The sequence below is a fragment of the Humulus lupulus genome, chromosome X, assembly GCF_963169125.1.
Source record: "Humulus lupulus chromosome X, drHumLupu1.1, whole genome shotgun sequence".
NCBI classification, from domain to species: Eukaryota; Viridiplantae; Streptophyta; class Magnoliopsida; order Rosales; family Cannabaceae; genus Humulus; species Humulus lupulus.
In genome coordinates, this window is record NC_084802.1 from 208,015,871 (window position 1) to 208,043,018 (window position 27,148).

The window sequence follows — 27,148 nt, forward strand, 5'->3', positions numbered from 1 at the left end:
ATTCAAAAACTAGAACAAACACAAACTTAAACAAAAATAAATAAATTATTTAATTAAAATAAGATATATTTCAAAATTTATATGACATTAATTTAAATTTAATAAAAATAATTAATAAATTCTATAAATAAAATTAAGCAAACGTGCACGTTGCTTGTATCTAGTATATATATATATATATTTGTATAAGTGCAACTTAAAAAAAATGGTCGTTTTAATTTCTTTAAGTAGGAACAAACATATTTGGTAGAAATATTGCAAATGCTTCTGGGAAAATTTAAAGGTGGATCTATAGAAGAGTACGACAATATACAAACTTTTAACAGCTAATGGAATAGGAGGAAAAGAACAGTGGAAGTATTGGTTCAAAATTTTGGAGTAGCTATGGTACTATAGTACTACACTACACTACATCTGGATGGTACTATAATCTTTACAACAACAAAACGAAATCTAGATGCTTTCATCCAAGAAAAACTCCAATGGTATCAACTGAGGGCAACGCTTCTTTGCTACAAATTTGTACTGATACAAAAAAAAAGGCCATGTGAGAGGTGCAAGCATGAATCGAAACCTAAAATTTTAGAACCAATTCAGAACATGTTATTTGATTTTTGTGAGAAAAAGAAGGTTCGGTTAACCTCATGTTGACTGTACTTCTTCTTAACTGCAGAAGAATCAACACTACTGCAACCGTTGAAAAGGCCGTGTAGTGCCTTGACGCAGTCAAACAAATCCGATGCTAAGTAAAATGTGTAAGTCATCAACGTGGAATTCTGCACAAGAACAAGAAAACTATATTCCATTAGTATCATGCATATCTCAGCAACAATAATGCAAAAATGACACGAACACTTCTCAGACATACCCAAGGTTCTTTTGAAGGTGATAATATATATTTAGCAAGAAAAGTAGCAGAAGCCGCAATCATTGATGGGGCATAGCACAGACAGTGATAATCTACAAGTGATAACTCTGTGATGTAGTTGGCCATGCATTCCAACTGCACTGTTGGAGCCTAGAAAATAACCAGATACACAGCACAGAGTATAATGATACAACTTACAGCTTAAACCAACGGTGACATGCTAATATCATATGATAATGGAAAGCATAATGGCAAGACAGAAGTCAGCAGCCATTATTCTAATAAGTATACTATAACAAGAAATTTTCATCAATAGAAGTAACAAGCGTATATAAAAAGCTACTTCTTTTGCAACCACCTTGCCCATTTCTTAAAGAATTTTGGTCAAAAGCAGGGGGTTAAAAAACCACTTTTCTTGTCTTTACCTAAAGTTATTAGCTCATTAGAACCTCAAAATATTTTTTCACCATTTTTATAAGAGGACGAGATACATAAAGCTGATAAACTTGAAGATTTTTCAAACATAGAGATACCTCATAGGTCAATTGCGCCACGGAGACGAATCGCCTGAACAATTGTCATAAACAACAAATTAACACCCTCGTCAAAAAACATAAAGTAGCCGAACAAGATGTCAATAACAGCAAGAAAACAAGAGGTTACCTCAAAAAACAAACAGGAGTTGGGGTTGACATTTCAAACTTCAAGCATTTCAGCACCGCAGACTCCATTTGCAAAACCTGTAAGTATCAAATTTATCAGCAATTTTTATCAAAATTTAAAATAACCATTGAAGAATAAAATTTGACAGATGGAAATGGCTTCGAACCTCCCACTTCGAGTATGTTTCGTCAGTTATATAACTGAACTCTTTGACATGGGGCGGAGAGATGTCATCAAACTTACTGCCAAAAATGGCATTCCTTTTATTATTATGTATATTTCATACTTACAAAAATGACACATAAACATGCCAAATAAATACGACATAGACTAGACTACAGAGGAATAGAGCGGCAAACAAAAGAGCACTACTCTTACGCTGCAATCATCATGCATGCAACACCAAGCAATTGTAAATGTTCCCTTTTCATCTCATTGCCAGAAAGATAACGGTCTATGTAATTAACAGTCAGAAACAGTGTATCTGGTGAAAGTCTGTACGATTCAGCAACCTAAAGGTAATGTTAAAAGTTCAGATATATATTCAAACATCAAGGGCAACTCCACCGTTAGGAATAATGTAATTCATAATAAGAAAACTACCAAACCAAAGAGTATAGCGATTAAAGGATGTGACTGATGATATGAATTGGTGATCAGGTGGCAAAGGAAATTGTCAACACCCCAGAAATATCAGTACTCAACATATAATTACCTCCACAAGCCAATTAATCAGCACTGCTCGCATACCGAAATCAATGTCTTTCTGGATCCTCTCCATGTAGTCTATAGAAGGTCTGTTATTAGCCTAACACCATAAATACAATAAATCAAAACAGATATCTAGCATTCTGAATCTTAGATAACCAGAACTTTAATAACTTCTTCAGGCACTCACATAAATTAAATATTCATGACTGATCATATCATAGACTTAAAATATGTTAAATTATAAAGTAAAGGAAATTGAGAAGCATAAGTTCAACAAATTCCAGTAAAAGGAAACAATTGACGCAAATAATATACATCCCACTTTAACAAAATTTGAATGGCTAACTCCATTTATATCCTAATACTACAAGTGAGAAGTAAGAACCAAACGAAAACATAAAAGGAAAGAAAAGAAACTGATTTATGAAAGTGAGTTCATGATACAGTACTTTCTACAATAGGAAGCTATACATGTACTTTATATAAACTTGCAATAAAAGAAAAATCTCTGCGAAGCCGATTTCATTAAAGAAAGAGCTAGCAAGCAATGTGTTAAAAAGAAAATAATCATAAAAATAAGAAGATATTTACAGTGATTCTTAATTATTTAAAGAACATCAATGAAAAAAAAAACACAAGGAAAAACCAATTCAGTACTCTGGAATAGGTGAAACCTCAAACGCACGCAGGTACTTGTATATGTCAGCAGTGGTTGTTGCACATAACTGTGGTCCAATCAAATTGTCAATATGCGCGATTACATTAATCATATCAACACCAAAGAATAAATCCCTGTCGCACATATTTCCTGAAATCAATTTTAGAATAGCTGAATCAAATGACCAGAAGAAAAAAAGAAACAAAATAATAACTGCATGAATAAAAGATTAGTATGACATCGTAAATAGTAAGCTATCCCCCACATTGGCCAAATTGTTTGTATCATCATCCCCATTGAAAGACTAGATCAGTGCGGAGAGAGAGAGATAAGAAACCCATTTAATTTCTTAAAGAAACTACCTGCTTCTGCCAAATGATTGTTTGTTGTCTTCATTTCAAAAAAGTTGTCAGCTGTAACTTCTACATTATCTAAAAAAATATAATACATGAATAGAAGATTAGTGTGATATTGTAAATAGTGAAATACATTGGTCAAATTTTTGTATCATCATCCCCAGTGAAAGACTAGATAAATGCAGAGAGAGAGAGAGAAAAAAAGCCCATTTGATTTCTTAGAGTAAATACCTGCTTCATCCAAATTATTTGAAATGAAAAGGTTGTTTGTTGTCTTCCCTTCAAAACAGATATCAGCTGCAAATTCTTCAATATTATTATGATCGATGTCTTCCCTTTTAAAATAATCCCAGATAGATATGACTTCATCCAAAGAAATTGAACGAGCAGTTGATCTAGTTGAAGAAGAATCATTGGTGTATCCAGGATCAGCACCACCAAAGCTTGGAGAAGGCAGAGCTGCAGATCCCGGGCTAGATGTAAAAGCATCTGGGATAAATGCATTGCTTGAAGGAACTGTAATTGTACGCTTTGAACTTGATGTGGGCAAACTAAATTGTGAGAGGTCTGTACTTTGAGTGCAGAAAGAAAATTCATTCTTTTTGCCAATTTTGGCCAAGCATGGCACCTTCAAACATAATTTGTTTATTCATTATCTCGATAAACAATGTAAAACGGCTCAAAATCGTGAATTTAAATTTTCATAACCAATGACAAATAACATGTACAAGAAATATTAATGTGCATATGTGGTTGGGCATGCGTGTATATACATTCAATTATTTCTTTAAGCAGTGTAATATCTTGAAAAACAGGTACTTGAAAAACAAATCTAAAGCTCGAATAAGAAGTGTAAACCTTAAGAATCCGATCAGAGAAACAAGAAACGACGACCATTGAAAGGGACGGACACTAAATAGTAAACACCCATAAAAAATCATAATCAGATAATCATCGTAAAAAGAATAAAACATTACAGAGTACGAACCATAGGCTTGAATGAAAGAATAGATGACGCCGAACCAGTGTGAGAATGAGGACCATTATTTCGATTAGTAACATCGAGAAGAGCCGGTCGCTTCTTTCGCAACGGGGGCTTCGGCTCCGCAATCTTTTTCCCCAAATTATCCGAACTCGATTTCATCTCTGCTCGATCGTCGTGGATGCCCTAAATTGAATTCTTGAAAGGGTTAGGGTTTTCTTGATTCGGACTGGAGGAAGGGAGAGAAAGAAGTGAGAGGTGTTAGTTTTGTTGGTACGTTTCTTGTTCTTGATATTGGGAGCGCCAAAGCCAACATCAGAGCGGGGCATTTAAAAGGACTGAGGGATCGTGACCGTCCATTACTAGTACATAAGATCTTGACCGTAGGCTACGTTAGAAAAGTAGTTGTGGCCGTTTTAGTCCCACTAGACGACAAATTTTTTACTTGAATAAACCTTTTTTTTTTTCAAATGGAAATAAACCCTTCTTCAAGTTAATAAAAAAATATTAAAAAAATTCGCACAAACCTTCATATATTTGGAGTTAATGTTGACTCAAGGGACTGTAACATTTAATATTTCACCAAATATGTAATATGTGAAATTACGCATATGTGATTTTTTTTTTTTGGTTGCCACATTTTGATTAATATGAAATTTCACTTTGTTGTTGTTTCGGGTAATTAGCGTCAAAAGTACTAATATTTTGAAAATTTTGTAAATTAGTACCTAATTTTTTTTTAAAAGTACAAAATATACAATTTCGTTGGTATATGTCGATAACCAATCCCAATCCATTAAGTTTGTTAATTAAATAATATTTTTTTAAATTAAATTTAAAATAGAAAAAAATTATTTAATAAGTAAAAAATATTAAAACCAATAGAAAATTAAAGTTAGTTTTATAATCAGATTTTGAAAAAATATTATTAAAAAATTTAAAATAGAAAAAAATTATAAAAAAATTATTTAATCAATAAAAAATTAAAATTAGTTTTATAATCAGCTTTTCTTTCTCTCTTTCTTACGCAAGCTATCTGCCCGATTCTGACGCTGCCCCTCCGCTCATCGTCGTTGTACAAGCATCGGACCAGGAGAATCAGACGTCGCCGAAACCCCTAGCCTTGCGAGCAAGCCACCTCACGCACCCCATAGAGCCTTCAACTAGCCGATCAAAGTTTAGGTGCCACTTTGGATTTTGGTTCCAATCTGACCATCTCAAGCCACCCGAAGCTAGATGTCGCCTTGTTGCCACTAAACCTCTACCCAGATCTCCCCAAGCCTCTGCCCAGACGACATTCGCAAGCTACGTCCACTCAGCTATGGCAGAGGGAGACGAGAGGGAAGAAGAAAATAGAAAAAAAAAATGTTTTTATTTTTTAAATAAAAAGTCATTTTTAATAAATATTTATTTATTTTTAACATTTGTTTTAATGTTTTTTTATGATTTTAATTTTTTTATCTATAAAATAAATTTTTAATAATTCTGTCTATTTTAAATTTTAAAAAATATTATTAAATAAATCAATAAAGAGTTAACACGTGTACACGGTCAGCATTTAACGAAAGTACCGATGGATACTAATAAAATTAGATATTGGGTATTTTTCTCACAAAAAAAATTGAGTATTAATTCACAAGTTTTTCACGATATTGTGTACTTTTGCTGCTAATTCCCTTATTATTTTTATAGTTTATTTTTCAAAACTTTTATTTATATGGTAATCCTATACAAATACCTTTTTTTTTTTTAAAACACTGGTTAGTATTAAGGTTTAGTTTGATTATATTAGACTATTTTTAATGATAATTTTGTAATTTTAATTATATTGGATTATATTCCTAATTTTCAAGAGATGACGTGTCACATTTTATTGAGTTGGCTTGGCAATACATGTCAAGTAAGTGTAAGGACGTGGATCTAATCCTCGTCTATGTGTGGGGAGGATATGCATCTGACATTATTCTACTCAACTCCTATACGACCAGGGTCATCCTTTGGGATGATCAATCTCACTTTTCGGAAGAGAAGAAGGAGATTGGGTCTTCTTCGAAACAGACGCAGAAGAAGAACTCATCGAAGAAAAGCGCGAATAGCTCCAACAAGGTAAACACAGCTCCTTTCTCAGTCTCAGATTTATCACTTGGAGTGCAAGACGATGACGTTATGAAGAACTACATTGATGTGGACATTCAAGTGGATCCACTTTTTCACTTGGGCGTGGGCGAGGAGGCGGCCCTTATCAAGCCCCCTCCTTCCCAATGAAAGTACTTTCGTGGAACTGACAACCCAGGCATTACGGACCTGGAGAGGAGATGGAAGCCAGACTGCATCTTTCTAATGGAGACCAAAGTTGAGGAGCAGAGAATGTGGCAACATAACAAGAAAAAATGGCTGTTACTTCGATTTCAATTTTTAAGACGGATTTATTTCGATTTTCGCTAAAATTCGCAACCACAGTAATAGTTTGAAGCGAGATAAAAAGTAATTAAAAATCGAAGTGAAAAATATGATTTCTACTTCGGTTATTATGTAAAAAGCGAAGTAGAAAATGAGATTCTGCTTCGGTTATTAATTCTATTTTTATTTTTATTTTTTACCCTAATTTTTTTTAAATATTCTAATTATATGAATTTATAGTTATATATATTTTTACAATTGGAATTGGTTTATTTTAATTTAATTTATAACAGAAATAAAAATCATAAAATTTATACACTTAGAATTAAAATTCTTATAAAATAAAATATTTATACATTCACATAATTGTTAAATAGAATAACATAATTATTCATATATGCATTCACATAATTGTAATTAAGTAAAATAGCCTAAACATTTATATATACATTCACATAAAACTAAAAGTATGTATAAACAAAATAGTCTTACTAACAAAATTTAAGTCATCAATCGGCTTAACTATTCTTGTTGGCAAGATGTCCTCCCGACCCTTGGCGACAATTTGGCTACTAATAACTTTGTCATTTAGTTCATTCTACGAAACAAACCAATGATAGATTAAATTAGTAACTTGTAACAACACTTAAAAAAAATTCCTACTTTGCTTTAAAACACTTACAATTGTTTGTTCAATTTTTTTGTCCAAATTATCTTCGACAAGAGTCTTCTTCGTTTCCCGCGCTCTTATCCAAATTTCATATTCATCTACATCTTCCACTCCTAGTTCTTTTTTCTAGGATATCCAACATAATTGAAGTTTAATTATTAAATTTTCCTAAGTCTAACAAAATTTCGGCAGCATAACAACTGTATTTTAACATCTCCAAAAATTTAAAACTTGTAAATAACACACAAAATATCTCGACATAGTGTGCGAATTGAAAAATGAAAACAATTAATAAAATCTATAAAAAAATTGGCAGAGTTTCCTTTATTTTTGTAGCATATCCCAATTTTATAATTATATATAAATTAAACACAAACAAACACAAAACCAACATACATAATTCCATCCTTATATCACCGCCAACAACAAATTTCCCAGAACCTACTTCACTAAAGTAAAACATGCATGATTTAACTCTAATTTTATAAATAAATATTGCAATAGTAATAAATAAAATTTAAATATTACTCATCTCCAATATTACTCTTGAAGTCACCCAAAATCAATATCAAATTGGCAACTAAATCAACAACCCTACTAAAAAGCTTAAACAAAAACAAATAAAAATCAATTACATAATTAATTAAACTAGTTACATAATCATCAAACAACATATCAAGCTAGCTAGTTATAGAAAATAAAAAACAAATGTCACTAATAATCCAAACATTTCAAGTTCTAACATTGGCAACAATATTACCTATTGAAGCTATATTTAGAAATTTAAATAGCAAGTCACAAATTTTTTTAAATTTTACTAATATATATATATATATATAATAACATTATATAAAATAACAAAATAAATAAAAAAATATAACACAAATATACTAAAAAATAAGTATTAAATTCGGAATAATATAAAAAAAAAAAATCAACACAAACAAAGTTTTAAAGTAACAAACCTTATTTGATGCTCAAAATAACCTCTAAATCAATATTAGCAACTCTAAAACCTATATATAATAAACACATTATATCTATAAGAAAAAAAAATCTGAAAATAATATAGAAAATAAAAAAATCATACAAACAAATATTTAGTAATTCATACCTTTTTTGAAGCTCAAGAATACATTTTAATGTAATAAAACCAGTCAAAGTCCAATAACAATACCCATTTTCGAACCCTAAAAATACCCACACCCAAAGTCTTTATTTTCTCCCTCAAAAATAAAAATGGAACTAATATTTTTGTTTTTAAGTAAGAAAAATAGTTTCAAATAGTAAAAAAAAAAAATTTAAATGGCATATTTAGTGAAACCCTCGTGGGAGTACGACAACAATAGAGGTTTTCTGGGTTTGGCGTTTGGGATTTTTGCTTCAGAGAGACGAATGATGCGAGAGCTATATATTAAGGGTATTAAAACTCTTTTATTTCGATTCTTATATAAAAACCGAACCGAAGTAAAAGTCTTCAGGACTATGTTTGGTTTGCTCCACTTCTCACTTCAGTTTTTTCATAAAAACTGGAATAAAAAGCCCCAAAATAGTGTGCAAACCAAATATGGCCCTTACTCATTTTCTATTTTAACTTCGTTTGTTTAAGAAACTGAAGTAATAGCATATTTTTATGTTCTATCATTCCCAAAAACGAAGTAAAAAGCCATTGAAAGACTTTTACTTCAGTTTTTTTATATTCGATGGGTAAAAAACTAAGTAAAAGCCCATCTTTCTACTAGTGCACCTAGGAAGGAACTTGGGCTACAGTGGCTTCAAATGTATCCCTTCGTGGGGATTGGTGGTGGAATTTGTCTCATGTGGAACGACGAGACAAAAATTCAAGTGATCACAGCATCTGAGTCGGCCATTGAAGTTACTATCTGAGACCAATCAAAGAATACTCAATGGACTCTCTTCGCAGTTTATAGGAGTCCCTATGATGGAGAACGAATAGACTTTTGGCAGAATATGCAAAGGAAAACCAACCGGTGTGATGAACCATGGGCCATTATTGGTGATCTGAATATCATCAAAGAAACAAAGGATAAGAGTGGTGGATGCAAAGTTACAAGCAGAGACACTAGTATTCTAAATGGCTTCCTAAACGATACTGGTAGTGTGGACCTGGGTTATTCAGGAAATCACTTTACGTGGCATAACCAATGATTTGGTGGAGGTCTTGTTAAAGAAAGGATTGACCGTGTGATTGCTTCAAATAATTGGGTTACTGAATACCCAAAAGCAGGAGTCCATATAAGGAACGATTCCAAATTGCGGAATAGTGACACAGGTGTATAACAAAAAATTTCATATAAACTCTTTCACATCCATCTATCAATATGTAATATTAATCAACAAACAATATAGATAAAAATATATGTATAAAGCCAAGATTAAAGGACCTACTTCTTGTACCCTATCAAGTGTCCTAAAAACATCTTTTCGAAAAATCAACGATATTTCTATCCTTGCTTTGAATACTCAAGATGTGTGTGGACACATAGAGAACAATGATTGATTTTTTGAATCACAAGATGTTCTCAATTAATGAGATCTTGAATTTCAGGCTAGAGAGAAAAGTTTTTTTTATTTTTGTAAAGTCCTTTATTGGCTAACTTTATTTTAGACAAAATATTTTAAAGTTTTTAAGGAAAATCAGCAACATATCCATATTGATTCTTGATTTAATGATTCAGCTGATTTTCTTATGTGAAAATATCTTTTGAGTGTGAATACATTTTTTACCTTATTTATCACATATCAACATTATTTGGTAAAAATATGTATTACAATTATCTTGAGATTATTTTCAGGGATTATGTTTATTCTGGAATAAAGAAGGTATCGAAAATGAACATGGTCAAAAGAAATGAGCATGTTCGTTCTCCCAAATAAAACTGATTACGTTGCTGACTCATCAGTTTCCTTTTCTGTCGACACAGAATTAATCTGGCTGGCTGATTTCCTAAATCAAAGGAATTTGCAAATTGATCTCAAAGATATCAAAAAATGATGGCCTTTGACGATTTCCTTGCCTATAAATATCTTGCCAAGGCCTTTGGAAATTTTCACCTCTTCTATTTTGAATATTTGTAAACATTATGTTATTTTGAAGAATGTCTTTATTTGTAGAGATTAAGTTTGTTCACCTTAATTTTTGTGAGAGTGCTGAGTGTACTTGTGGATATCTATCTAGTCCATTGTAAACAGATAGTGTCTATTGTGAACGTGTTCATAAGGATCTTCGGGAGAGGATTCTATCTAAGTCTCACTTTGGGAGGAAGTGTGCACTCGCTATTCTTTGAAGGGAGTTCAAGAGAATCAGCGTTTCATCAAATCAGATTCGTAGAGAAGAGTACAACAAGATTGCGGCAATAGTTTAAGAGGGAGTCTTACATTGTTTAAGTCAATGCTTTTGTACACATTGTTTCTTTAGTAATTGGTTTATTCTCTGGGCGTGGCCCCAAGGAGTAGGTTATCCGAAAGGGTTTCTGAACCTTGTAAAAATTCGGTGTGTTCTTTATTGTTTTGCACTGTCTATTTATTGTGTTCAGTTTCTGTCGTGACAAGTTCGGATTCTGTCCCGACAGAACTGCTATCTGTGTAAACAGTTAATTACCATTCCGCATTTTAATTAATTCACATGGTTTAATTAATTTGGTAATTACTCAAAATGGAATTTCAATTTTTTTTTTATTTGAGAGTGTGTGGAGAAAAATGAATTGTGAATTGCATTAACCATCTATGAGGAATAGACTACTATTCTTGTATAGAATAATTGTATATTATTATCACATAATAATAATAATAATAATGATGATGATGATGGTGAAAACCAATTAAGACAAAGTCAAATTTTTCCCTATATAATTGATTTATTAATTTGTTAAAAAGTAAAATGGAAAATCTAAAAAGGGACTAAGTCAGTGTATTGATTTATTAATTTATTAAAAAGTAAATGAAAAATCCAAAAGTTGACTAAGTCAATAGTGGTACATTCATGGTACAATCTTGGGACTGCTCTATGCTTGTAGCATTCCCCTAATTTGTGAGATTTGATTTTTCAACTTTTATTTTATTAAATAAATTAAATTCAAATAACTAAGATAACATATTTTTAAGGAAAAGAAAATGACAACCAAATTTCAAATTTAAATTTATTATTATCACATTATTATTTTTTAAATAAATATAATAATTCAATATTGTTTTGTCTTACCATATTTATTTACTCTCACTAAATAAAATAATTGATTTTAAAAACCAATTCTTTTTTTTTATCTATATATTTCGAAATTTAGTGTATAAATTAATTTTAAAAAATTAATTTAATTAATTTCATTTAATTATTCGAAATTACCCTAATTAATTATTCAACTTCAATTATTATATAATTGTATATGTGTTCCGAAGAATAAATTTTCTCTCAAATTGCATTTTTCATTTTCATCATTGTATCAACTATTCACTTGAATAATATTGATAGAGTCGCATTAGGGACCTATGAACCTATAATTCCAAGCTCCAATAAATTTAGATTATTGATCAAATATCTTTAATTCAAGAATCATAATTTATTAATCTTATGATTATTCCACTAAAAATGTGATATTCCATTCATGCAATTATAGACATATATTTACTGAGTACTTTGTTGTAACCATAAAGCCGCGTCTATTGATATAATCATTACATATAAATTAATCATCTATTAATGGTTTATAATTAAGCGGGAATAAAATTACCGTTTTATCCTTTTAATTATTTATTGTTTCCTAGAGTACTATTGACTTTACTAGTGAAGGTTAATTCATAATATGTTTATGAATTTGACGTCAATAACCTTTCAGTTCGAAAAATCAACTCAATAGGGAACCATTATTCAATCTATAAAAAGGTATAAATTCAATATCTGTTTACTATGTCCCCAGCCATATATATCAATGAATCCCCAAAACAATAATTTTAAGCCTGATCATTTTGACAAACCCTAACTGTTGACGCAGTTCTTCGCCAACAGATAATTATACGAATAAACGGGATGGATTAGTGCTAAATAGTGAACCGTAATATGAAAATATTTAAATTCCAAACTGGCGAAATTAGTATTGTGGGAAGGTTATCTGTAATGCCCCAAATTTCCTAATAAGATTTAGAACCTTGATTAGGAGGCCGGGAGGGCCATAATTGATTTATTGTGGTATTTAATGATTATATGCATGTCTACGTGACTTATATTATTATATGATGGTGGATGCATGCATATGGGTTCATATTTTAATTATGAGGGCATTTTGGTAACTTGGCCCGTTGAGGGCGTGATTGTGTATTTTGGGTGCATGGTTGTGATTAATTAATATAGCCACATTATAAGGTGGATTGGTTCGAGCTAATCGGCATGAGACGATCATGAGATGTAAGTGTTCGGTCTAGTCATAACGGGTTTAAGTTCGGGGCTCGGGGTGAGTCTCGGGGTCATTTTGATGATTAGAGCATTACTGGGAATAAAAGGGTAATGGGATATGATTTATTGGTATTTGAGACTATTAAGAATAGCGGGAATTGGAGAGCGCTAATTATAATTAACGTGATAGGTGGGAAATGACGGTTTTACCCTCGGAAGTCTTTAGAGGGATTTAATTGGCCTAGGGGCATTATGGTCTTTTGACCTTAAGGATTTGTATCAGCCTTTGGGAGTGTTTAGAAGGCTGTGGAAAATAGAACAAAGCAGAGTCTCATCCTCATCTTCTCCTTTCTCTCCCGTACAAGTTTTCCCTTCATACTTTCCTTTGAATTTTGAGAGCCCAAATTGAAGAAGCAAGCTAAGGAGTCAAGGCTTGGGGATTATAGTTTGAGTTCAGCCATTGGGAAGGATTCAAATCAAGCTTGAGGTAAGTTCCAGCCATGAACTTTATGGTGTGCTCTGTTTTGAGCTTTAGTTTTCAGCTTGTGAATTTCTTGTAGAAAGTTTGGATTAATAGAAGTTTGGTTGATGTTTACTTTAGGTTTTGATGAGGGTGAGTTGTAGATGATGTTTGGTGGTTGAATTGGGTGTTAGGTTGAGGTTTGGGACAGGTTTGAAGGGTTGGTTCCAAGGGAAAACGCAGGGGAGGTTTGCTGGTGCGTACTGAGATTTTGGCTGAATAGGGTAATGAGCCGCGGCATGGCTGTGGTGCGCCGCGGCTCATGGCGTCTGGCAGAGAGGGTTGCCTCTGTCTGGGGGGCGCGCCGCGGCGCTGCTAGGGTAGGTCGCGGCCCTTAGTGACTTTTTGGCCAGAATGGTGTTTTTAGCTTGGGGATTCAAGCCTTAGGCCTCGGGGTTGAACCTAGTAGCCGGTTAAGTGGGGATTGATATCCCAGAGGCTAGATATTGGTTTGGGAACTTATGTTGATCATTTTTATTGATGGTATCCTATATTTGGTTATGACTAGGTGACCGCTAAATGACTAAAAGTTGATCGTTCTCAAGGGTCGTTCTTTTAATCATCCTAGCTCGACTCTGAGGTAAGAAAATTGCACCTTGTGTATATGTATGACATGCATGGCTATTCTTGATGCATGTTGGTTTATTATTAAGTATGACATGCATGGCTATTCTTGTGCATGTTGGTTGATTATTAAACGTGACATGCATGGCTGTTATTGGTGCATGTTGGATTGTTGAATATTATACATATGATGCATGAGAAACATGTGATTAGGACATGCTTTGTATACTGAGTATGACATCGTTCGGAGCTTGAGCCTCTGTGTTTATGCATGATCCTAATTGTACTAGTACCTGTTTAGTAAGCATGCTGAATACCTTGTTTATGGATATTGAACATGTGATATGTGTTTGGTGGCATGGCTTACCTGTGTATGGCACTGACTAGTCAGGGACCGACCCTAAAGTCGATGAACATGCATTGAATGGCTCTATGGCATTAATGCTGGACCGACCCTAAAGTCGATAAACATGCATTGAATGGCTCTATGGCATTAATGCTGGACCGACCCTAAAGTCGAAGAGTTTATAAGCGCTTAGGACCAGATGTTCATAGCCAGGGCATATGGCCCCGGTGACTGTTTGTCACATGGCTAGGGGACGCTGTCCATAGTTACGACTCTAGAGTCGGGAGGAAGATTATGTTGGTGACCAATCACCATGCACCTATCCTGATCGAACTTATGAAAGGACTACCTACCAATTAATCCCTGGTGACCCTATCGTCACATGGCTAAAGGGTGCTGTCCCCACGTTTGTGACTCTTGTGTTAGTCACCTATTTGTTTGAACTATTGGTCTTGAATAATCAATACAATTATTGTTGATATTATATCATGTTATACTATGTTTTCTTGCTGGGCTTCGGCTCACGGGTGCTATGTGGTGCAGGTAAAGGCAAAAGGAAGCTGGACCATCCTTGAGTTGGAGAGCTTAGGTGATGACGTGTACATATGCAGCTGCTCGTCCGCCATGGCCGAGGTTTAAAGAGGAACTAGGGTTGAACCCTGTTTTGCCGCTTAGAACGGCCTGTTGTAAATATTTTCTGTAATAGACTCTGAAACTATATTTTCGAGATTCCAATGTATATATTAAACGTTCTAGTGAAACGTTACATCTTAACCAAAAATTTTAATCCCTAAACCGCTAATCATACTTAGTTACACAATTTTGGCCAAATGACTCGATTAGCGAGTTTAGCACTGTTTACAAGGCACACCGTAACGATCCCTGGAGTTGGGGCGTTACATTATAACTCCTTTCTTTTTAGGTGGTTCGAAGGTTAAAATCCCTCTAGTCCACCAGTCAATATTATTGATATCTCTTGAGTATTCCTTACAGAGTGTTTCTTTACCATAAAAACGTCAACCCCTTGCAACGCCCAGGGTCTCGATATTTATAGAGACAGGATATCTGGGTGTTGTTAAAGGGGGTCATCCCGTGACCTCCTTACCCATCATGTCATCTCTGTGACACTTATGATTAATTCCTAAAACCTGACAATGAGGTGTTGTCTAATCAATAAGTAAAGGGAGATAATAGGCCGCATGGCCCAAACCAGTCGTGGGGTGCCTGAACACGCACGTTTATGCTGCGTGTCCGAGAATTCAGGAATGGAATAGACACGTGATATCTGATATGCGCACGTTTACATTGTGTGGTTGACTTCACAAATAGTTGGGGATGCCAGATCTATGCCGCACCTCGAGCTTGATGTAGCGCCAGCTCGTGATATCCATATTGCTAACCCGTTGCCTTCGAGTATACTGCTAACTCTTTGATCAGCTCGGGCTAAAGAGGTGGAAACTCGTAACAGCAGCTCCGGGTGGACAGTTTACACGTGGCGGATTGAATTATGCCCTTTTCCAGCTCGCTAATAACTCGTGGATATTTAGGGCGTACATTTGCCCCCCAAGCCCCTACTCGTGACACATGACGTCATCTGTGGCCACAGCGGGGGCTTTTAGGTTTCTTTTTCGACTCTTCATGTCCCGTCCATTGCGCTGGTATCGGACATGTGGAGCACCGTGATTGGCGACGGTCCAGCTTCCGAGAATCGCATTAAATGGCTTAGCCTATCTTCGACCATCGTTTCGTCTTTCGAGTTGTGACCCTCGTATCTCGCATTAAGGCGATCGAACGGTCCTCGCTCCTTTGCCTTTTACGTGTATATAAGGTTGGCCACCTTTCGCACGAGCCACCCTTTATTTGAAAAAAATTTCCTCATCTTCTCTCTTCTTTAGCCTCAGAAGTCTTTCTCCTTCCGGTTATCGTCCCAGAAGTCTCTACGCTCCAGACACAAGGGTTTCTTCGTGACTCCAGTTCTAAAGGCTCCACCAGGACTCCGACTCCTACGCTTCTTGAAATTTTCACATGGAAAAAACAATGTAAGTCCTCTGCCTGTTGTACGTTTAGATGTTTCTGTTTCCCTTGTTAGGTAAACTTCTTTCTTAGTCGCACACTGTAGGTTGTTTTTCTTTTTGGCTGGTGTTTTGTGTGTAGGTTTTTATCCTAGGGGTATCGATCATATGAGAATATGTTTAGGAATGTGACGTATAGGACAAGATAATTCCGGGGTAACCTTTCTAGGTAGCTTTTCTGGGTAGCTTTTTGGAATGCCTGTTTGGAGAGGGGAAGGCGATAGGTTTCTGGGGTGCAAAACCGAGTAGCTTAGGGGTCACGCTTCCCAGGCGATTTTGCTTTTTGAAACTTTCCCTCCAAGGTAAGCATTATCCTGAACCTCCTGACACACAGATCCCGAGCAATTGGGACCCATTGGGAACATAGGCGCATGTTCATAGAACCGCGTGTCCTCACGCACCGCGGGCTGAGATTACCTCAGCCCGTGTATGAAAATCATTTCTCGTGCTAGATTCCCTTTCCTATTATTAGTTCGCCTATCTAAACTTTCTTCATCTTTGTTCGTTAGGCGACCAGATGGGACCCAGGAAGAGCATGCCCAAAAAGAGCGCCGCCGGCTCATCATCCCAACAGGCCAGCAAGGGGAAGGAGGTGGTAGCTGAATCCCCGATCCCCCACTTTGGTCCCACCATGGAGAAAGAGGTCGAGGTGGGACCTGCGCCTTCTTCGAGGCCGAGAGGATAGTCTCTAAGGTTACAACTCAAGGGAAGGTCAACAAGATCCTGATGTCCCATAACATCGAAATTGGGATAGGCGCTCTTGTTGCCCGACCTCCCCTCGAGGGCGAGCGGAGCTGCACATCGCTCGACGAGGAGTTCACGGCCTGGAGCGACAAACACCTCAAGGTCGGGGCCTTTCTACCTCTGGACCAGTACTTCGCGGACTTTCTGAACTACGTGAAGCTGGCTCCCTTTCAACTGCCCCTGAACTCCTACCGTTTGCTGGCAGGGCTCAGGTACCTCTTCCTGAAGCATGAATGGGAGGTCCCTACACTAGCGGACATCCTTTACTTTTTCTACCTCAAAGCCAGCCCGGATCAACGGGGGCGAGGCGATGAGTTCTATTACTTGACCCGTTTTCCCAACTCTGCTGCAGTCATCGAGCTGCCCAGCCACCCCAACGACTTCAAGGACCAGTTCTTTATGTCGACGGGGTTTTGCAACTGCGAACACCACTACTTCAACCGTCCTCGTAAGTTCTTTCTATCCTCAGCTCGCAAAATCATCACTGATTTGTTTCTTTCCATGCGTATTGACTTGAATACCATCGTGCAACTATTTTTGCGAGGACGGCTAAATCGGTGACCCTCAGGGGTCAATATGAGACCTTGGCGGGGCTCCCATCAAGCGAAAAAGACTACTGTCAGCTCGTGTCTGATGAGACGATGCTAGCGTGTAAGTTAATTTCTCCGGGTCAGACCCTGGCCTTGAGGAGGCCGCGGGCCATCCCAACAACTCACGAACTGGCGCCCATCCCCGAGGGGGGTGCTGCGGATGATGACAAGCAGGACGAGGAAGACGAGGTGCCGCTCGTGCTTTAGAAGCAGGCTCTTGAGATCGCCCAGGGGGTTGACGCGGAGCGGATCCAGTCCGGGGCAGCAGCCGGCCCCTCCGGCCAAGGTAACCCATACTTGTTTAAGGACTTAGACAGGGCTGCTGCAGACCTACGGCTTGCTAGGTTTAACCCCAGCCATCTCGTACATCGTCATCAAAATGACCCAAACCGTAACATAACTCTACTCCAGTGCGTTGATCAACTAGTGTTGCCCCATGACATGGGCTGCCCTAGGGGCACTGTAGTAGTAGACAACACCCTGGCTTTTAGGTCAGCCTTTTTTGAGGAGTATGGGACCAACCTTAGGTCGTGGCCCTCCCTTTTGGAGGGTGTAGTCGCTCCGGGGCTTAGGCAGTATGTAGAGGAGTCCAGTTCTGAGGCGGATCCAGACCCAGAGCCCCCTCTCATTCGTGAAGTTATAATCTTAGACTCCCCCGTAGAAGCTCCACGGCCAGAGGTCGTGGCCATGGATTCCTCCTCTAGCTCGGAGGGTAGGACCTTTTCAATTCATTCTTATATATTTTGTGATAAAGTATTCTTACATGTATACTAACACTTCCTTGTCTTTGTTTCAGGCGAGGAGATGGCACAGCCCGGGGACAACGTCCTACGATCCATTTTCCAGGGGGGGAATCCTCCCTTCGGGTCGTCTGGGCCATTGGTAAAGAAGCCCCGACTGACCAAGAAAGCTCCCCCACTCGGGACCACCTCCAAGTCTTCCGCCAAGGGGAGGGGCCAGGTCCCTCCCGCCGCAGAGAAGATGCCCCCACCTCCCCCACGACCTCCGGTCCCTACTCGGGAACTGGAGGTACCAACTGGAACCTTTCCAGCTTCGACTCCCACTGTGCGCATCCCGATCAACACTCAGGCCCTGGAGAAAATCCCCAAGGCCTTTTGAGGGACAGTTTATGAAACCGCGAGCTATACGGTGGATCATTACTACAATGCCACCCCAAGGGACTTGCGGGAGATTGAGACGAGGAGCCCCGAGAACGTTATGGAGTCTTCACTGGGGATGACCCTCACGGTAAGTTTACTTAATCAATGGTTCTCTTTGCTTTTTCTATAGCACATGTCTTATTATCTTTTGACCTTGCAGGCGTCTTTGGCTTTACACCGAAGCATAGCTCGGTCCAGGGCCAGGTTTGACGAGATCATGGGCGAGTTCCAGACTGCTCAGGCCGCTCTCGCGCCTGCACAACAACAAGAGTGAGATGCCAAGGCTGCCCTGACGGCTGCCAAGGAAAGCAAGAAGGTCGTGCAGGTCGCCTTGGTCGCTGTGCAGGCTGATCTGGAGGCAAATCGGGCTAAGCTACTGGAGGCCGAGGCTACACAGGTCGCCTTGGATGCCGTGAAGGTCGAGCTTGAGGAGGCCAATGCTGCCCTTGTGGCAGAGAGGGCATCTTCCAGCTCCTCCATGGATGCCATTCTTTATCATTACTGGGCCTTCAACCAGGGTGGCAATTTTTCCTTCCTAGCGCCGGAGGTGTGGGAGCCCTTCCTCGAGAAGTTTAAGGCTCGACTTCAACTTCTGCTGCAGGCGAGCAGGATGCCGAAGGGGTGACTTCGTCGAAGCGGCCTGAGGGGGCCTAGGATTTTTTATCCTTTTTTTTTTATTTGTAATCTTCTACCATGAGGTTTTTTCTCCTCGAGACAATTGGTTTCCCCAGATTTCACTTTAATCTATTTTTTGCCTTTATTTTTATTCATTTTCAACGCATTTGGTAAGAACTTAGTTTCTGTTAGTGTTTTTATTGATATCTCGTGCTTTTTAAGAAAAACATTGATTAATCAATTTGAATCAACTTCTAAGTTTAGGACCTGGTCGTATCCATGACATTGATTTTGAAAAACTTAGTTCGCGTTAATTCTTTATTGATATCTCGTGCTTTTTAAGAAAAACATCGATCGATCAATTTAAACCAACTTCTAAGTTTTAGGACCTGGTCGTATCCAGGACATTAACTTTAAAAACTTAGTTCTCGTTAATTTTTTATTGATATCTCGTGCTTTTTAAGAAAAACATAGATTAATCAATTTAAACCAACTTCTAAGTTTTAGGACCTGGTCGTATCCAGGACATTAACTTTAAAAACTTAGTTCGCGTTAATTTTTTATTGATATCTCGTGCTTTTTAAGAAAAACATCGATTAATCAATTTAAACCAACTTCTAAGTTTTAGGACCTGGTCGTATCCAGGACATTAACTTTAAAAACTTAGTTCGCGTTAATTTTTTATTGATATCTCGTGCTTTTTAAGAAAAACATCGATTAATCAATTTAAACCAACTTCTAAGTTTTAGGACCTGGTCGTATCCAGGACATTAACTTTAAAAACTTAGTTCATGTTAATTTTTTATTGATATCTCGTGCTTTTTAAGAAAAACATCGATTAATCAATTTGAATCAACTTCTAAGTTTAGGACCTGGTTGCATCCAAGACATTGATTTTGAAAAACTTAGTTCGCGTTAATTCTTTATTGATATCTCGTGCTTTTTAAGAAAAACATCGATTAATCAATTTGAATCAACTTCTAAGTTTAGGACCTAGTTGTATGCAGGATATATGCCCCTCAAGTAACCAGGAAAGGACCTTTCGTGGTTACTTGAAACGTGCTTTTTTAACATTACATCCACAAACATATACGATAAAACGAAAAGACTATCTCTCATTATTTAATAAACAAAGGTGGCTTTTCTAATTAAGCCTTACAAAAGTATTACTGATAATATTTCTTCAGGTGTATAGCGTTCCAAGTCCATGGGACCGCTTCTCCATTAAGCCGAGCTAGCTTAAAGGTTCCTTCTTTCACAACCTCTGTTATTTGATAGGGCCCTTCCCAGTTTGGTCCCAACACTCCGTCCTTGGGATCCTTACCAGCTAAGAAGACTCTTCTGAGTACCAGGTCACCACGCTAAAGATGCGTTTCTTGACCTTTGAGTTGAAATAACAAGTGATCTTCTGTTGATAATGCGCGAGCTGCAGCTGTGAAGCTTCTCATTTTTCGTCAATTAGGTCGAGGGACGCGCAGAGAAATTTGTCGTTTCGGTCTTGGTCAAATGTCTAGACTCTATGCGAGGCTACCTTTACTTCGACAGGAAGGGCGGCCTCACTCCCGAAAGCCAGGGAGAAAGGAGTGTGACCCGTCGAAGTTCGGTGCGAGGTCCGGTATGCCCACAGTACCTGGGGAAGCTGTTCGGGCCAAACTCCCTTGGCTTCATCCAGCCTCTTCTTAAGGCTTGCTTTTAGCGTCTTGTTGATAGCCTCGACCTGCCCATTGGCCTAGGGATAGGCCACGGAGGAGAAGCTTTTAACTATGTCGTGCCTCTCGCAGAATTCGGTGAAGAGATCGCTATCGAACTGTGTTCCATTATCTGACACGATCTTCTTTGGCAGCCCGAATCGGCAGACAATATTCTTGACCACGAAGTCGAGGACCCTCTTTGAAGTGATCGTCGCCAGGGGCTCTGCTTCTGCCCACTTTGTGAAGTAGTCGATATCCACCACCACGTAGCGAACTCCTCATTTTCCTATGGGAAGGGCACCAACCAAGTCAATCCCCCAGACCGCAAACGGCCATGGGGACGAGATCATCTTCAGCTTGACTGGAGGAGCTCGGGCAATTGTGGCGAATCACTGGCACTTGTTACACTTTCAGACCTAGGAAATCGAGTCCTTTGACAGAGTGGGCCAATAATACCCTTGCCTCAATATCTTCAAGGCCAGGTTTTTCCCCCCAGCGTGATCTCCGCAAAAGCCCTCATGTACCTCCTGCAAAATGGTATTCGCCTCGCCTGGCAGAACACACCGCAGAAGAGGTAAATAGAGGCCACACCGGTACAATATTCCGTCTATCATTACATACCTCGGAGCCTGGTAAAGTACCCTCCTTGCGTCGTTCCGCTCCTCGGGTAACTTCCCTGTTGTGAGGTACTCGAGGATGGGAGTCATCCAGGTTGTTCTGGTGTCGATCATCTCAACCTCCGCCCCGATTTCCTCTATGCTTGGTCTTTCCAAGAACTCTACCGGCACCAACCCCCAAGTTTCTGCCTCCCCGAAGGTGGCGAGCTTTGCCAGGGCATCAGCGTTGGCATTCTGCTCCCGAGGTATCTGCTCGATTAAGTCGTGCTCAAATGCGAATAGCTCTTTCTTTACCTTGGCCAGGTAAGCAGCCATCTTGGTTCCCCGTGCTTGGTATTCTCCTAACACTTGGTTTACCACGAGCTGGGAATCGTTGTAGCACTGGACGGAGTTGGCCTTCAGCTCCTGGGCCACCCTTGGCCCAGCCAATAAAGCTTTGTACTCAGCCTCGTTGTTGGACGCTTTGAATCTGAATCGCAACACAGAGTGGAATCGATGTCCCTCCGGGGATATCAATATGATTCCAGCTCCGGAGCCATTCTCGTTAGACGAGCCATCTACGAAGACTTTCCATGAGGCCCGAGCTCGTTCTTCCACTGGGTCTTCTTGGAATCCCGTGCATTCTGCCACAAAATCAACCAGGGCTTGGCTTTTTATATCAGTTCGCAGCGCGTACAGTATCTCAAATTGGCTGAGCTTGATAGCCCATTTCAACAGATGTCCCGATGCTTCAAGTTTCTGCAAAACCTGACTTAAAGGCTGATCGGTTATGACGTGTATTGAATGGGATTGGAAATACGGTCTGAGCTTTTGGGAGGCCGTAATAAGGTAGAAGGCCATCTTTTCCATCAACGGGTATCGGGATTCAGCTCCGAGAAGCCTCTTGCTGATGTAATAGACTGGCTTTTGAGACCGGTCTTCTTCCCGGACCAGTACAGCACTAGCCGCATCTTCCGTGACAGCTGGTAAAGGAAAAGAGGTTCTCCTGCTATTGGTTTGGACAATACGGGCAGCTCGGCTAAATGTGCTTTCAGGTCGGGGAAGGCACGTTCGCACTCTTCGGTCCACTCGAATTTTTTATTTCCCCGGAGCAGGTTGTAGAATGGCAAACACTTGTCGATTGATTTGGAAATAAACCGATTAAGGGCTGCTACCCTTCCTGTCAGACTTTGAACGTCTTTTCGCGACTGGGGTGATGGCATCTCGAGTAGCGACCTGATCTTATCGGGGTTCACCTCTATTCCTCTGGTATTGACAATGAAACCCAGGAATTTTCCTGACGCAACCCCAAAGGTACACTTTTGGGGGTTTAGCCTCATGCCGTATTCTCTTAGAATCTTAAAGCATTCCTTCAAATCAGAGACATGGTTATCGGTAGTTTTTGACTTGACCAACATGTCGTCAACATACACTTCCATATTTTTCCTGATCTGATTGGTAAACATCCTATTTACCAACCTCTGGTATGTAGCTCCTGCGTTTTTCAGCCCGGAAGGCATGACCTTGTAACAATAAATGTTAGTTGGGGTCATGAAGCTAGTGTGTTCCTAGTCCGCCGGATCCATGGCGATCTGGTTATAGCCTGAGTACGCATCCATAAAAGACATGAGCTCGTGCCCCGCCGTGGCATCTACCAATTGGTCAATCCTTGGCAACGGGAAGCAATCTTTGGGGCAGGCTTTGTTTAGATCGGAAAATTCGATGCAAGTCCACCACTTCCCGTTGGGCTTCGTGACCAAAACAGGATTGGCAACCCAGATCGGGTACTTTGCCTTGCGGATAAAGCTGCACTTTAAGAGTCGGGCTACTTCCTCCTCTAGGGCCTCAGCTCGGGTCGTGCCCAGGCGCCTTTGTTTCTGGGACTTTGCAGGCATGTTCTTATCCAAGTGGAGGGTGTGCATGATGACGCTCGAGCTGATCCTTACCATGTCTCCATGAGACCAGGCGAACACATCTAGATTTTCTTGTAGAAACCTAATCAGCTCCGCCTTCCTTTCGCTACACAGGTTTTTCCCGAGCTTTACCACCTTCGAGGGGTCTTGTGGGTCGATATTCTCCTCCTCGAGCTCTTTGATGGCCTGGAGCTTGGATCTATCCTCGCCTATTCTGGGGTCGATATCATTATTTAAGATGATACTCTCCCCCCTGGCATTCTAAGGTTTTTCTATATCAGGAATAGGTACTATTTCCTAAGATTCCTCATTCCCGCCCTAAATGGTCATCGCCTGCTGCCCGGGTCGTGAATTTCCCTTCATGAAAATGCTATAGCATTCCCTGGCAGCGAGCTGATCTCCTCGAATTGTGCATATCATCGGGGAGGAGGGGAATTTGACAGTGAGATGGCGGATGGAGGTTATGGCTTCAAATGCTATCAACGTAGGCTGACCCAAAATGGCGTTGTATGCGGTGGGACAATCGATGACCACAAACTCGAAGAGTTTAGAGACAGTCTGGGGTCCCTCTCCCAAGGTAACCACCAGCTCGATTGTTCCTATTACTGCCGACCCTTCTCCGGAAAATCCATACAACATCATGGAGGTGGCCCTCAATTCGGTGACAGACAAACCCATCTTTTCCAGCATAGACCGGAACAACAGGTTCACTGAACTCCCATTATCGACCAGTATCCTCCTAACTCTCTGGTTGGCGAGCTGGGTGGCTATGACCAGAGGGTCGTTATGGGGGAACTGGACGTGACTAGCATCTTCCTCGGTGAATATGATTGGTTGCCTCTCCAGTCGTTGTTGTTTGGGTAGATGCTGCTCTGGGACGAACTCCACTCTATTATGAGCCTTCAACTCATTGACATATCTCTTCTGGGCACCCCTGCTTGTGGCGGCCAGATGGGGGCCTCCGGAGATCGTGGATATCTCTCCTCCTATCACAGGAGGATGGGTGTCCTGATTTATCCGAGGCTCGGGCTGACTTACCGGAACTTCTAGAGCCGGTTGACCGACGGGAACTCTGTTCCGCGCATATTGAGCCAAGGGTCCAGCTCTGATGAGAGTCTCGATCTCATCCTTCAAATGCCTACAATCGTCAGTGTTGTGGCCAATGTCGTTGTGGAATCGACAAAACTTGGAGGGGTCCCTCTCGGCCTTCTGGTGGTTCAAAGGCTCCGAATTTTTCCAGGGAAGGCGGGTAGAGTTTTCTAGGAAAATGTTCTCCCTAGTGTTTGTGAGCTCGGTGTAAGTCGCGCAGACTGGCTTAAATTTTTCCACGGGCTTGTTCTTCTTTGGGCCGTGCCGGCCGCCCTCGCTACTCCCTTTCCTCTTGCCTCCACCCAATTGGTTATTCTATGTAACGGTTTTAGTCATTTTCATGACATACGTTCCCACTCCAACAGGCTGATCAAGGGCTTGCCTGGTTCCCGCGACCGATGCTCTCGCCTCTTCCAGGTTTATCCATCCCTGGGCCTTGTTTAGGAATTCGTCTACGGTGCTGACACCTTTTCTCTCAATCTTTTTCCATAGTCCGCCTCCAATGAGGATTCCAGTCCTCAAGGCCATAAGCTTGGAACTATCATCCGCGTCCTTGGCTCGAGCCGCGACGTTTGCGAACCTGCTCAGGTAAGCTTTCAAAGGTTCCTCGGGCTGCTGCTTCACGTTTGCCAGGGTGTCAGGTTTGACACGAGCAGCCTGAGAAGCTCGGAATGCCCTCTTGAAGTCAGCAGAAAAGGTCTTCCACGAGCTAATGGACTGCTTTTTATTCTACTTGAACCATTGCCTGGCCGGCCCAGTCAAGGTGGAGGGAAATATCAAACACCTTAGCTCGGGGCCGATGTTGTGGGCCATCATCAAGGTGTTGAACATACTCAAATGATCTGACGGGTCTCCGTCTCCATCGAACTTGGACAAGTGGGGCATACGAAAACCAGGTGGATACGCCGTGGCTGCTATGCTGGGGGCGAAGAGCTCGAGTTCGTCCCCCGAGTCGTACTCATCTTTTTCCTTTTCCGATAAGAGCTTCTTCATTAGCTCCTCCATCTGAGCTAGACGCTCTAGGGTTTGGTCCTTACTTCCTTGGTTGTTCTGGGGCTGTTCAACAGCTCCTGTTCCATTGTAAGCGTTAGGCGGGTTATTGTCCCTCCAAGCTTGAGCTTGGTTAGATCGGACATTCCCACTGTCACGTACTTCCGACAGGCCCTCTCCTCGGTGAGCATGACTACCATTTCTAGCCGGATCTCCTCTCTGTGAGTTAAGGCGATCTCGAAGGTTGGCCCTTGGGGTGGCCCGAGGGCTTTGAAACGAACTCAAATGATGGCGCAGGTCTTCACTGGACATGCCACTTTGATGACTCCCGGTCCAGTAACTCCCGTTTGAAAAACTCAGAGCCCGCTGCTGAGGGTGAGGATCCGAGACTTCCCCGTGCGCTCAGCTGCGACGGGAAGGACCGGCGGAAGGAGGATTTCTCCTGCTACCCCCATGAGCCGGAATGTCCCAGACTGGACGAGGAGGAGATGGGTATCTTATGGGCGACGGGGGATGCCTAACTAGTGAAGCGATCCTAGTCCCGTCTGGAAGAATCAAGCTAGGTCGTGGCCGCTCTACTCTACCATTCCCCACCCCCTGCGCTCGGCGGTCTGACCGTGGTGTAGGACGGCTGGCCGGAGCAGGCTATCTTCGCGAGCCCTCCCCGGATCTCCTCTGCGAGCTGCCTCGGGCCCTTCTAGGTGCATTCGAGGGTGGAATTGAGCTAGGAGTTAAGGTTCGAACCGATCGGCTGAATTGCTGATCGGCCCTAGGAAACTCCTCAAACACAGTTTCCTGGTGGTGGTGTGACGTGGGAGTAGAACTCGGAGTTGAGGTTATGACTGACCGACTGGGCCTGGACCGGTTATCCCGGTGGGACCTATGAGTCTCACTATGCCTCTTTCCGACGTTAGCGTCGGTTGTAAGAGAGGGTAACCGGACCAAGACCTCTTCGATTTGCTTGTTTGCTTTTGACAGCTGACTTCTCAACTATGTGTTCTCCATCTCTATCGCCGTGTAGAAATCCGGGTTCGGATTTGGCGGTCGGGGTGCCGAACTTCCGGTGTCGCCCTGGCCCATTGGCTGCTTTCTTGGTTGCTGCTGAACCTCGAGGTTTTGTTCATCGGATATGGCAGCATGGTGGGCCTCCTGCCCATCATGTTGATCTGCTTCATTACCATGCCTCGAACGAGTAACCACCATGGTCAAGTTTTCTGCAATAGCACCAATCTAAATCCTCTCAATGAAAGCACCAAATTGTTGTCGCAGTTCTTCGCCAACAGATAATTATACGAATAAACAGGATGGATTAGTGCTAAATAGTGAACCGTAATATGAAAATATTTAAATTCTAAACTGGCAAAATTAGTATTGTGGGAAAGTTATCACTCCTTTCTTTTTAGGTGGTTCGAAGGTTAAAATCCCTCTAGTCCACCAGTCAATATTATTGATATCTCTTAAGTATTCCTTACAGAGTGTTTCTTTACCATAAAATCGCCAATCCCTTGCAACGCCCAGGGTCTCGGTATTTATAGGGAGAGGA

At 40.2% G+C, this 27,148-nt stretch overlaps 1 protein-coding gene across 1 annotated transcript; it reads right to left on the reverse strand.

The window, feature by feature from the left end:
- Positions 1-206: 206 nt before the first annotated feature.
- Positions 207-4,671, reverse strand: LOC133804804 (cyclin-A1-4-like). Its single transcript, XM_062242931.1, has 12 exons — positions 4,245-4,671; positions 3,488-3,884; positions 3,263-3,331; positions 2,917-3,050; positions 2,247-2,339; positions 1,910-2,043; positions 1,698-1,773; positions 1,532-1,608; positions 1,402-1,435; positions 869-1,018; positions 642-776; positions 207-525 (listed from the first exon to the last, which is right to left on the reverse strand). Exons 1-12 carry the CDS (start codon positions 4,398-4,400, stop codon positions 454-456), a joined length of 1,527 nt encoding a protein of 508 aa, XP_062098915.1. The 5' UTR covers positions 4,401-4,671; the 3' UTR covers positions 207-453.
- Positions 4,672-27,148: the final 22,477 nt, after the last annotated feature.

What these genes read in the sequence shown, in the direction of transcription:
- LOC133804804 (XM_062242931.1), bottom strand. Translation starts at nt 4,400, where the DNA reads ATGAAATCGAGTTCGGATAATTTGGGGAAAAAGATTGCGGAGCCGAAG. An exon ending in TGATTAATTGGCTTGTGGAG is followed by an intron (nt 2,044 to 2,246) that starts GTAATTATATGT and finishes CATTACCTTTAG; the next exon opens with GTTGCTGAATCGTACAGACT. An exon ending in TGGCGCAATTGACCTATGAG is followed by an intron (nt 1,019 to 1,401) that starts GTATCTCTATGT and finishes GTTATTTTCTAG; the next exon opens with GCTCCAACAGTGCAGTTGGA.